The sequence below is a fragment of the Condylura cristata genome, unplaced genomic scaffold (genome assembly GCF_000260355.1).
Source record: "Condylura cristata isolate star-nosed mole 26May11 unplaced genomic scaffold, ConCri1.0 scaffold00022, whole genome shotgun sequence".
Taxonomy (NCBI): Eukaryota; Metazoa; Chordata; class Mammalia; order Eulipotyphla; family Talpidae; genus Condylura; species Condylura cristata.
In genome coordinates, this window is record NW_004567123.1 from 23,262,955 (window position 1) to 23,276,220 (window position 13,266).

The 13,266-nt window shown below is 48.1% G+C and overlaps 1 protein-coding gene across 2 annotated transcripts in view; it reads right to left on the reverse strand.

Annotated features, from left to right (window-relative positions):
* Nucleotides 1–419: 419 nt before the first annotated feature.
* The window catches only part of RNF24 (ring finger protein 24), a 41,152-nt gene continuing 28,305 nt past the window's right edge, over nt 420–13,266 (reverse strand). For both annotated transcript variants that reach the window (XM_004687370.2, XM_012728233.1), the window contains 2 exons: nt 8,149–8,228; nt 420–7,466 (listed from right to left, as the gene is read on the reverse strand). In XM_004687370.2, the coding sequence (XP_004687427.1) occupies nt 7,328–7,466; nt 8,149–8,228 (219 nt within the window). In that variant the 3' untranslated portion in view covers nt 420–7,327. The remainder of the gene's footprint in view (nt 7,467–8,148; nt 8,229–13,266) is intronic.

Consider the following 13,266-nt stretch of genomic DNA (forward strand, 5'->3'; position numbering starts at 1 on the left):
AAATGGTTGGGAAAGGGGAAGTGGGTGGTGGCGCGACCCTTCCTTGCTGCACACACAGCTTGGCAGGATGGCGCCATGGAACTGAGTCAGGTTCAGAATTCTGCTTGGGAAAGGCAGGACTTGAGATGTAGTCTTGTTAAAGGTTGATTGGACTCTTTCTACTGTGTGGAATAACTTAAAACCCCCTTGGAGATAGAGCAGCATCTGTATTTTGTGCATTATTTGGTGCCTGGCAACTGTTGGCCTCAGTGGAGGGGCCTGTACAACACAGCCTTTGAACCAGCAGGAAACCCTATGACATCGCGGCCACCAGCTCCCCTCTTCTGCAGGTGCGGGAGCAGAGTGGCCCCCCTCCGTGGGAAGGCAGGTTGCTAGGACACAGGAGGGCGGGGCTGTCTCCAAGGAAGGCGGGGCTAGGGGCTGGCGCGCCGCTCCCGGATGTCTCGTTTCCTCCGCGCTCCCGGTGTCGGCCGCGTGGGGGCAGCATAGGCCAGGGCCCTTTGCCGGGTCAGCCCTGGAAGGGATAGGCGCTGCGGTTTACTGCTGCTGGCCGCGCAGGCCTGGATACTGTAGGGAGCGGTGAGATGGCGTAGCTCAGACTTACACGTTGCTGCCCCTCCCGGCCCCTCACCCCCAGCTTCCTGAGTCACCTCCAGCCCTGACCCACAACCCTCATCCACGCATCTTCCTACCTTGTGGGTGCACCTCCTTTCCTACCACGATCGCCAAAGACAGTGCCACCACCTCCTCGCTGGTGCCATAGTTGTGCATCTCAAGCCCTTTACTACCTAGATCCTCCCGGCTGTCTCAAGGCAGGTGACTTCACAGGTCTGGATAAAGCAGCAGGGAAGAAGCCAGAGCCAGCTGCTCTCTGGGGAGGCCTGTCCTTGTCCAGCACCTGTGCTGGCATCGTCCCCGCACCTACCAGCTTACCTCCAGCCTTGCGTGTAAACCTGCAATCACATTGGCAGCACCCTGGTTACAACCACTACCAGTTGTGTCTTCCACTACCAGTCCTGTCTGAGTGCTTGTCTTCCTGTCTGCTCTCCGCTGCAGGGAGCCCTTCCTGCCCCTAGAGGCGGTGTTCTTGGTCCTGACCTAAATCTAGATGGACTGGAGAGATGACGGTTGCCATGTGAGTAGAATGTGGTGTGTGGGGGTTCTGTGAGGGCATGTAGACCTCGGAGGGAAGACCTGCTTTTGGACTGCCCGATTCTGTATCAAATAGGCAGTTGGGTTTGGCAAGATGAGCGTGACGGTGAGGTTTTAGCGACAAGGACAATGAGAACAGAAGGGCAGAGAAGGAAGCAACTAGGGAAAACAGGAGTGCTGGGGGTGGCGGCGGGGGGCTGGCAGGGGTGTTACAAGGGACGGGAGAGAAGAGCTCTCCAGGCACGGGCATTAAGAGGCTTAAGAGGGTCCTGCTTTGGGCCCAGGGCCACGAATGGCCATGAGAGCAGCGGATTCCCTGAAGGTGCGGCAGTAGGTGACTTGGAGGGTCTAGTGAGGAGCGCCATCCAATAGCTGCCACAGGACAGCTTTGGAACGAGGTGATTTTTCTCGACACATTTGGTATGCTCAGTCCTGGGCTGTAAGCTAGAGTGTGGGGTGTAGGCTAGTTCTGCCACTTTAATCCCTCTGAGCCCTGCTGTCCACCTTCAGGAGACTGCTGCTCTGTCCAGCTGTGTCTGCGCCCTCGAGGCCTATGAGGTAGATGGGGCCATTCTCTGCTTTCTCACACCTTGGTGCACTCACCGCCACCTGCACCCCACCACAGGAGGTGCTAGTCCAGAAGCACCTCCATTACAGTCACCTGATGCTGGTAACCAGCTCCATTCCATCAGATCCATTCACCTTGGCATTTTAGTTCTTGCTAAATGGCTAAGTGGTGCAGGCTCCTGAGCTCGGGGCCATAGGCACAACACAAAGTATTTTCAAAATCTGCTTTTTATTTACATTTGTTTAAGTCGATCACATGCATGTTATATCTCTTAAAAACGAGTAATTAGCAAAAAAATGCATTAAAATTTTAAAATAGCAATTAAATATACAAAAATATAGCTTACAAAAACTGCGAATGTTTAAAAATATTCTGCTGCAGAATTCTTAGTGTACAAATGTCTATGAAACCTGAGGCTCAGCATTTCATAAACTTTGAGGGAGTTACACAACCTCTAGTAATTGTGATTAAATCCTGATGAGCTGAACTACAAGATGAAACTACCCCCTTCCTGGCAATGATCCAGAGATGAGTTATCAGGAGCACTCTTGGAAGACAGGGCCATTGTGGGGGCGCATCCTAGCACCCACCAGCACTACTGGGACTGGGGTGGGGGGGCAGACGGGACTGCACAGCTGACTGGAGGCACAGCCCCTCCAGCCTCCTTACCTGCGCAGGGAGTGGAGAGGAGCTCAGGCCAGGCCAGCCTCTGGATGCTGGTGGGGTCCCCGTTCGGGGCTTGTGTTCTGGAGCAGAGGGTGTGCTCAGGTCATATAGTCACAGAGGAGAGCACGGAATGGTAAACCAGACATACAGATGCGTGGTCTAAGCAAGAAAACTTGCCATCATGTAATAATTTGGTCTGTGAAGCTGAACTAGGACAGTAACATTCACTGCACAAATCCCATTTTCCCTGATAATCTCACTCAAATAGAAACAGTCCATGGCACATGGGAGTCTTCACTAGTCTAGTACAGGCGATTTTCCTTTTTCAACTGCAAATTCCACCAGAATCATACAAGCTCAAGACAGTTATTCACGACCAATGGCAAGTCTATTGGGTAAGGGCCCGGTGATGGGTAGGTTTCACGTGCAGTTCCTTGTCAAGTTTCAGACCAGAGGTGAGTTGTATTCTTAATCCTGGGGCGCCCTGGGCTGCTTCTGGGTGCATGACAGAGAGGTGGTGAGGACTAAGGCTGGAGTCCCTCCTCCTCCCCTCAGGGCTGCCTAGAGGAAGCTACTTTAATCTGCAGGGGCAAAATGAATTTTCTTTAAAAATATAAGATTACTGGTGGAGTAATTTGTTGCTAAATGGAGAGAAATGTTGCTAAGTGAAGAGAAAATGAGTGGTGTGCATCAGGAGCAGAGAGGAGGAAGCGCAGATGGATGGACTCAGACAGGTCGGTGGATCTGGTTAATCCCAAGATGGCGCGTCAGACATCTGCCTGGTGAGCTAGGCTGCCTCAGCCTTCAGTTACTACTGTTTCTCAAACTTGCCTCAAAAACAAGCGCTGACCAGAGACGCCCTGACAGCTGTAGCCAGAAGTCACTGTTGGGTGTGACTTGAACTGGGTAAAGATGGCGAGCACCTGGGTGTCCAGGTCCCTGCAGGGGCGGCCCCTCCTGTGCTTGAGTGTCACACATCAGAAGCTTGCTTGAAAAGTTCGCTTTGGTATTACCTGGTATCTGGCAAGGGTCAGGGAGGGGCTGCAGTTTCTGTATAGAAGCTAGGATTGTGGTACACTGCAGTCAATAGGTTACTGAAAAGGAAAGATTCCAAAATACCTCCCAGTCCTGGGCTCACCTTTTGTAGGCATTCCGACTTCTCAGGTGGTTTTTCCCACATGAAGAGTCTGGTATCACATGAGCAGAAAGGAGAAAAGCTTACACGTGTGTGTACACATGTATGTATTTACTTGTACATGCAGAAGTGGTCCCTGAAAGCGCAATGAGCAAACTGACAGCAGGTGAGAAGCTGCTTGGATGCAAGGAAGACCAACATGGACAAGCATTTTCCATGGCTTGAGAGTCATGTAAAGGGATAACCTATTAAGAATACTAAAGGAATATTCAGCACTGAGCAACCGAACTAGGGAACACTGTGGTCAAAGGCAGGTGGATGTGATTGGGATGTGGGGGAAGGTAAAGGGGAAGGGAGCCAGGTGAAGAGAGACCCCTGGGGAAAGGGCCCGCTCCCCAGGAGGCTGAGGCTGGGGTGGGGTGGCTCCTACAGGAACCTGCATGGTGTCACCTAGCAACGGCACCCGGCATCCCAGGCCTGCTGGATGAGGTGACTGATTCTCTCAAGATTCAGTAAGGTCACATTACAACCCAAGGGGTCTGATTAGGGTATTGGCTTTGCGAGGTTAGCCTGCAGGAGGGCATGTAGCTGACAAGTGGCAGGTTACTGAGCACACTCTGCCTAGAGCTCTCGGTTGCCTCCCTGTGCCTGTTTCAAAATGCCCAGGAAACCTTTCTGAAAAGTCACTAGACTTGTACAGAGAAATTCAGAGCAGATTCAGACCATGGAGATGACATGCTTTGGAGTGAGGCTGTGGGAAGGGACAGGGTTTAGGGATGCAAGGAGCTTGGCACTGAGGAAAAGGATCTTTATGTCAAGACTTGCTGAGAACAGAGTATTTGGCCTGTGAAGGGAGGGCCCTGCACTCCTCAGCGTGGGCTGAGGCTTCAAGCCACTGGTCATGTCTGACTTGTCCTGCTCCCCAGCTAGAAGAATACAGGCCACAGGAATTTACCTCCTAGGGACAGGCCTGCCAAGTCATGTGCAAAGGAAACAGCAGACAACAGAGCCTAGTGCCAGCACTAAAGTCAGGCATCGGGCCAGGCTGATCCAGGGTCACCTCTGCAGCTAGGTAATGATTCTGCTACCTGTGTCCATGTGGGGCCTGCATTCTGCTCCACTAACCATACAACATACTTCACCCAAACTTTGAGCTGCTTAAGACACTGAAGACAAAGTCACCATGTCATCACTCAGTTCTCCCCCCCCCCACTAAAAGCTGACAAAGGTCACAAACTTGAAGATGTGGACAGGGCAGCCTCACCAGTGTCACTGAGGTATAAGCCTCAGTTCACTTAAAAGAAAATTCTGGGTAGAGATTTAACTGTCCTTCCACACACCTGGTTTTAACCAGACGCTGAAGTAGGCCAGCAGTCAGTTACGCAGGTGCGGGCAGTGGCTGCACTCCACTCATGCTCCTCAGCATCAGTCATGACTGAGAATGTTGGCCACACTGCAGCAGGACACCAAGCCCAGGGGGAGTGGACATCCCACTTCAGTGTTCGGCCCCACCCTACCCCACCCCAGTGGGGAAGCAGCATTTTCAAAAGCCCCCTACATTCACATGTTGAGGTCATGTCAGAGGCACCCCATGGATCAAAGCCGATCCGTGATGGCGCCTGAGGAGAGTAGACCACCTTCTCTGCTTTCGTCTTGATGGCTGGAACTACCTGACTTTGTGCTCCTTGTTCTGTGCTAGCACCAACCACCTCACTTGCCTTTAGCTGTGACACAGTGTGATTAGTTAATCTGCTTTCCTATAAATGCAAGGAGTTGGTGAGGTTGGTGCTGATACAGAGGGACAAAGCCTGCAACTGAAAGACTAGTCCTACAAAAGCTGTGAATTAAAATAATGCGCGGTAGGGAGCACACATTTTTCTGCAGGAACCCACATGAAGAGATGACATTTGTCCCAAGGCTACTCTATGGACAGCGGTGGGTGTTGGACATTAACGAGGCTTGTCCAGAGCAAGCCTGTTCCTTCATTGCTCACATTTTACTGTAAATGGGGTGCTGTGCAGCACTCAACTATTGTACCACAAACAACACAGTGACAGGAGTATACAGACAGTTCCTTCCACAGTGCCACGCAGGCTAACTTTCTTGCAGACACTGCAGACCTCCCAAGCCGTGTGTGAGCAGCAGTCCGGCCCAACTACGAGTGGATGCACACGTGGAATAGCCAATTCGGACTAACTTGATTTGTAATTTTCCAAACTGGATTCTGCCCAGCACTTTTCCAGGTGAATGAGAATTCCCCTTCTCTTTTGACCCAACCACATGAGCCCAGGACAGGTTTCCTTTCCCATTCTAAGAAGGTAGAGGTTGGGCTCCAGAAAAAAATTCCCGGAAACATGCTATGAACAGAGCAGCAAAACACTCTCTCAGCCTGAATTTCCAACAGGAAACCACCTCACCCACACCTGTGGGCTGGGGAAGCCTCTGGGCCTGGGACAGGTGGCAGAGGGCAGGGCTAAAGAACATGACTTTTCTACCTGACCCACTGCTGCTTCAGGTAGCTAATTTATACAATATCCATGAATCCTAACAGACTCCGAGTTGTCTCTAGAAAAACTGGACAGAAAGAACCAAAGAGCAGCATGCATTTCTCTCCTATAAGGAATCAGTTATCCGAGTCCAAACACTGAGGCACACGCCACTGGGTACACAGCCCTGCTGGAGCTTCTGGAACTATTTACAGTTCAAGTGGATTCCGGCTTCACTTACCGGGGTCTTATTTGGGATACTTTTAAGTTGTTAAAAAGCCAATGATAGGCATTTTCTCTTAAGTTGAAACAGGGCAAGAAGAGGGCCGGGGACGGGACTGAGCAAGGGAAGGGTGGGGGCCAGCACTCTCCTCTCAGCACGCTGGGCCAGGACTGGCCGTCTGCAGATGCTGTTCCTGGACCTGTGTGAAGGGCTCACGTGCACATCCTCGAGGCAGCCGGCCAAGACCCTGAGCCGCACTGGGACGTGGGGAGTGGACAGCACCGGGCTCCCTAGGTCCTCGGACAGCATGACAGCATGGGCTCAGGTTCACCCCATGCTGGGGCTCCTCATGGGTGGCCTGGCTGTGCCCCACTGTTGAGGAGGGGTAAATAAGAGGAAATGGCTTCTGACTAGGCCTTTCCACATACAGCTAATGTTTTTAGCTCAGACGATTTGATAAACTGGTGAACTTGTAGGAGGGATGGTGGTGAGGGAAACTGCTGCTCTGGTGTTTACCAAAGTGCTCGGTTTCCAAGTTGGCCTTATCAAAGGAACGTAACATGAACAGCCTGTTGGCGTTGCCTCACCAACCACTGGTGACTGGTCATGCTTTGGCTGAGGTAACCGCTGGTTTTCGTTGGCTCGGGGGTGCCGGGAGGGTTTGCTGCTGCAAAGGCATGCACGGTCTGTAGAAGCTCCTCTGTCCTCGGGGGGAAGTGGTGCTAAGGACCTGCCCTTAAATTCCCTTCTCTGACACTTGTGTTTATCTTCCCTTCTGCTTGGTAAGGATTCACCTTACCATGGAGAAAAGTGTCTGGGAGACAGAGTCTAATGAAGTTAGCGAGAGACCTCATAAAGTTTCTTGAACCAAACCCCCGGGCTCACTAACTCCTCTCCTTGGTGTGGAGAGTGTCAGAGTGCTTTGGTTGTCACTAGACCCAGATGTCTGGGTTCCAAGCTCAGTTGGCCCAAGAGTTCTTCATGAGGCAAAGGAAGTGGCAGCTGGTGCCCCAGGTAGAACAGCCAACGCAGAGACCGCTCGTGCTGCTTCTGGCTCCACGCGGATGTCGGACCGCAACAGTTCGACTTTTGATGAACTATACAATGTTCTCTGCCCCAGGGAGGGGCCCCTGTGGGGGTCCACGGTCCTGCTTACTATGCAGCTGGGCCAGCTGCAGAACTGGCATGTTGCACAGTGGACACACTTTCCGGACCTCCAGCCACTTAATAAGGCACCTGCAGAAGGAGACACACAGCAGGGAGGCAGGATGTCAGCCCCATGCTTCTGACACCCCTGCCCACACCTTGCTGCTGCCCTGCCAGATGAACACCTCTGATGTTAGTGTGTGTGAGAGAGAGAGAAAGGGAGAGAAAAGCTGGGCTCCAAGGAGGAACCAGAGCCTCTGCCTTTCCAAAGAAGGTACCAAGAAGCCATAATCAGCATGCCTTACCCTCAGCTAACCGTGATTTCTCAAAAGTACAATGAGCAGGACGAAGGAAGCAGCACAGTTTTCTAATGTTAAAGCACAGAATAGCAAGAGAAGGGAATATTAATATCTCTGCGGGAAGGGGGAACGGACAGCCCTACACTGCCATTTATGTTTAGACTTTATTTTGATTTCAAGTAATGGAGCTCTTACTGGAAAATTCCAGTTGAGTAGCTGTTTACAGCTGGACTTAAGGAGGTGTGGGCTTGTCTGGCCCTCTGCCTGCAGTCCTGCTGTGGTGGTCATGTTCCACCACCTTGATACTGCCAGATGTCACGTACACACACCCCACCCAGCAGGTGGGGGTGTGTGTACGTTTTACAGACCAATCCTGAGGTCAGCAACTTGTCTGGCCATGCCCCGGAGCCCATAGGTAAGCTGGACATGTCTCAAACTCCGGTCCCTTTGAATCCACACCAATCAATACTTACTTTCTATGGAAGGCATGCTTACATGGACAAATCCCCAACTCATCTCGAGGCTTGAAGTCTTCTAGACACACAGCACAGAGCTGAAAGATAATGTCACAGGTGAGGTAAGTGTCTACTAAGTACTCACAGGCCACAAGGTAAAGTGCAGAAGCCCTGGCGGCCCCGTCATCTGAAGGGCATACAAGGTCCCATAGCCAGTTAAGTGAAAGAAACAGGCATGTGTGGGTAGGTTCTTCTAAAGAAGAGCCAGCTTCCTGCTCTTTCTGTCACATGTCTCAAGAGGCAGGGCAGACAGGCGAAGAGAGACAGTATCGGCAGTCTGTCTTTGGCTTGTTCTGACTATGGCTGACATAATAATGTCATCTTTCTGTGCAATGTGGAGGGGCTGACTCTGCCCCTGAGGGAGCTGTGCACAGCCTGGAGCAGGTCCCAGGGTTCTCAGGTTCTGCATAATGTGGAGACAACCACCAGGGCAGAGCCCTGTGACATACTTTCTTATAGTCCCTGGGGTCTCTCACTATGGCACTATCCTGTCAGTGCCAGTCCTTGTCATAGAGTCATTCAAGAGTCACGGAACTTAAACTTAGGAGAATTTCCCAGATTCCTCTTTGACAGGTGGCTTGGCTGTCTAGTGGAAGTCTACTGCTTGAAAATAGGCCTTCTCCCTCATGCCCAGAGGCTGAGTTCTAACTTTTGAGGCATTTAGTGCCCATGGGCACCAGGCAGCATTGTGTTTATCCATTTTGCGGATGAGCAAACAGAATAGTAACTATCGGCCATTTAGCCGATGAGTGCATGTGGCTGGGGACCCAGGACTGTCGCACCTACGTGCTGCTGTCCTACTTCTAATTTCTGTCTCCTGCCCAAGGCTGCACTACCCCTGCTTGCTCCTCTGCTAGCCCCAGGAATTCTGGCCCCACTCATGAGCATTCTTGCCCAGAGTGCTGACCAGCCTTCCTGGTACCAGTTTCATCCCCTACAGTAAGTCATCTATCTACTCAGCTTATGTGGCATGTTGAGTGGGACCTAATGCCCAGTGAATGTCCTTGATGCCCTGAGGCAAGTGCTATGAATGTTGGTCTTCCAATATCCTTCTCCAGGGAGTTCTTAGGATCTTCAAAGAGGAGAAGATGGGCACTGTCTTAACAGATTGGCCTTATGCTGCGACAGCAGGAGAACAGGGAAGAGGGCAGACGGACGGCAGTTGTTGGCTCCGTCGCCCACAAGCTGTATGACCTTTTAGGTGCTGCCTATGAAGCTCTTTTCCTTCATTTCCAGGTGAGGACACGGTGTGCCCATCCCTCTCAGAGGGCTGTAAGCCTGGAGGGCAGGGCTGAGGGGACGGTAAGTCTACCAACAATACGTGTTTTTACTCATGTTTGACTTGTGATGGCAGCACTATTTTCAAGCTTATTTTTGTTCTCTGGAGGCAGGCTGAGAAGTTGCTGTGAGTAAAGATAAGATACTAACAGTTCCGATCTCAGGGTGCGCATCTTGGCACTAACTGCAGGAGGAATGACGCTGCTACCTGCCAGACTGAGTAGATCACACAGCCTCCTCCGGAAACAGGGTCAGGCCGCTGGCTCTGTCCACGGGGAATTCAGGGCTGATGCTCCCAAAGGGCAGGAAGTTGGACATGTCACTCTCATGTGCTTGCTTTTCAGGATTAAAAATGAGATTCTAAGCCCTTTCAAAACAGTTACTGTTAAGTTATGATGTGCGATTATGTTCTCAAATTTTAAAACTGTAGACGGTAAGATACATTCTGACATGTTAAGAGCTACAGGCTACCAAACATCCAGGGCAACTGAAAAGTTTCAGATTTGACTTCTCAGAAGTGCCCTGATGGATAAAACTAATTTTACAAATTAAGAGATTTTTATTTTGCAAATGAGTTTTACTTTTCAGTACTTCAATGACAGTTTTTTCATTTCTGCCCCTTTAAAAAACATGGATATGTAATTCATATACTAGAATATTCCCCTTATAATTCAGATTTTCATGTGTATAGAGTCGTGTAACCATCATCATTACCTAACTTCACAACGGCATCATCACACAGCCCCCAAAAGCTCATATCCATAAGCAGCCGCACTCCTCATTTCACCTCCTCCTAGTCTCTGGAGTCCACTAGTCATTTTTTTGCATTGTAGGATAGTTTATTCTAGTCATTTTCGGAATGGGTGATAATCATGAGGTGTTATTACATAAAATGTGGTCTTTTGTACCTGTCTTCTTTCACTTAGCACATGTGACGCCTTTAAGGTTCACCTCTGCTGTAGCATGAATCAGCACTTGATTCATTTCTAACTGCTAATTGTTATATGGACATACCACATTTCATTTATCCTATCTGTTGACGGACACTTGGGTTGTTTCTACCTTTTGACTATTGTGAATAACAGGTGCACAAGTATTTGAGTCCATTTTTAGTTCTTTTGGATACATAACTAGGAGATTTGCCACGTCATAACTCTATGTTCAACTTTTTGAGCAACCCCTAAACTGTTTAATAAAGTGGCTGTGCCGTTTCATATTTCTGTAATATGAACTGTTAGATTTAGGTTTTTGTTTTTGTCTTTTTTAAGTTAAATTTTGTATATGGCATAACATAAGGGTCCAACTTAATTCTTTGCCTGTGGCTACCCAGTTACCACAGCACCATTCACAATAAACTATTCTTTTCCCACTTAATCATATTGGGACCTTTGTTGAAAATCAATAGACTATAAATGTATGACTTTATCGCTGAACTCTCCATTTTATTACATTGATGGAAGTCAATCTCTCTGCCACTATCACACTGTCACAAATACTATTGCGTATGTAAGTTTTGAAGTTGAAGAGTCCTCCAATTCTGTTTTTGCCCCCTTTACACTGCATCCCTTGACTATCCTGGGTAATTATGTATCTTAGGATCTGCTTGTTTCTATAAAAAACAAAAAAGGCTTTTGTGATTTGATAGACTATCTTGATTTTGTAAATATTGTGAGGAATACTGCCATCTTAACAGTATGTCTTCTAGCATGAGCATGGAGTATCCATATATTTAGATCTCCTGTGCCATGTGGGTCATCTCCCTGGCTGGGATCGAACTCCTGCTGCAGTGGCTGTGAATAGCTTCATAGTGCTGAGACTTAACCTCTGGCGTCACCAGGTAGGCCCTTATTGCTTTTTCTTAACTAAACATTCTAAGTAGTTCCTGTAGTACAATGTAGAATAAAAGTAATAAGACCAGGCATACCTGTGTTTCTGATATACCATTATATATATTAGTTGTGGGTGAGATGCCTTTTATTAAGTAAGGAAGTTCCCTTCTATTCCTAGTCCGTTGAGTGTTTTTATCATGAAAGAATGCTGAATTCTGTCAAATGCCTTTTCTGCATCCATTGAGGTGATTGTTTTTTTTCTCTTCTTTTATTCTATTAATAGGGTAATTACATTGACTAATTTTCCTTTGTTGAACCAACCTTGCATTACTGGTACAAGGTTGGTTTTTGGAAATAATTTCTTTTTTAAGATTTTGTTTTTATGCTTACAGAAATGGGGTACAAACCAGAGGTGCAGGGGTGGTGAGAGGACTCACCAGAATCAAGAGTGGGGAGCAGAACAGGCAGATTTACACTGCAGTGGACAAGACAGGAAAGGTCTGCTGCGCCATGTGGGTCACCTCTGGGGCTGGGGATCAGACTCACACTGAAGCCGCTGTGGCTAGCTTGCAGGGCAGCATCCTAACCTGTTGCACCACAGGGAGGGCCCAGAAATATTTCTTTTTGTATGCTGCTGGATTTGGTTTGCTAATATTTCATTGAGGATCTTCACACCTGCATTCATGAGAGCTACTGATTTAGAGTCTTCTTTTTAGGAATTCCATGTGTTTTTGATTTTGATATTACGGTATTGCTGACCTCACTGAATTAGAGATAGAAAGTGCTCCCCACCAGTCTTCATTTTTGGAGTCAAAGAATGGATCCAGTGATATTGTTAGCCCTGTCAGAAGTGGGGCTAGGAATACACATTTACTTGATTTTGTCTGTTTTATGTATTATAAGTAAAAAAGATCCTGTTGATGGCATCTACAGAGGCTAGGAGAACAGAAAGCTTTGAATCCAATGAGGAACTGGGCAGTATGACTGCTGGAGATACTCCCAAGAGATAGATCTGGTTATTACTACAAAGGCTTTGAAAGCTGAGTTGTTTACTGTAACCAAAGCCCACAGAAGGCAGGCTGGAATTTGTGACCTTAGCCTAAGCAGATCAGTTCCCTGCCAAAAACAAAACTTAACATCTCCCATGGGATATCATATAAAACATAGAGTCCCATAACATAATGTTAAAAATATTCAGCATTCAATCAAAATTACTTGGCATACAAAGAACCATGAAAGTCACACTTATACTGGAAGAGACAATCAATAGATTAATAACAAGAGAACACAAATGTTCGATTATAAAAGAAAGACCTTAAAGATATTGTAATAAAAATGTTCAAAAAAGGGCCCTCCCTGGTGGTGCAACAGGTTAAAGCACAGCACTATGAACCTGGCCACAGCCACTTCAGCATGATTCGATCCCTGACCAGGGAGCTGACCCACATGGCGCGGCAGACCTCTCCTGTCTCAGTCATTGCTCCTCTCAGCAGTGTACTTTGTCAGTCAGCCTGTTCTGCTCTTCACTGTCTCTGGTGAATGCTCTCACCACCCCCTGCATCTCTGGTCTATACCCCAGTTCTGTATGCATAAATAAATAAATCTTTAAAAAAATGCTCAAACTCTGGTGATGGCACATGGGTGATTTGGTGATAGGAAGTCCACAGGAATTACAACTGAGATGGAAAAAGGCACAAAATGATGTAAAAATAAACTACTATATTATAAAAAAAATGCTCAAAAAAGCAACTGGGAAAGTTCTTCAAACAAACATTAAAACAAATTATTAGCAAAGAAATAGAGGATATAGATAAGGAAGAACTGAATGGAAGTTTTAGAACTGAAAAACAACGAAGAACTTGACAGATGTATGCAAAAGCAGAGTGGATGGGACAGGAAAGAATCTGTGAACTGGAACACAGCACAATAGAAATTATCCAACCTGAAAAACAGAGACAAAAAAAAAAAA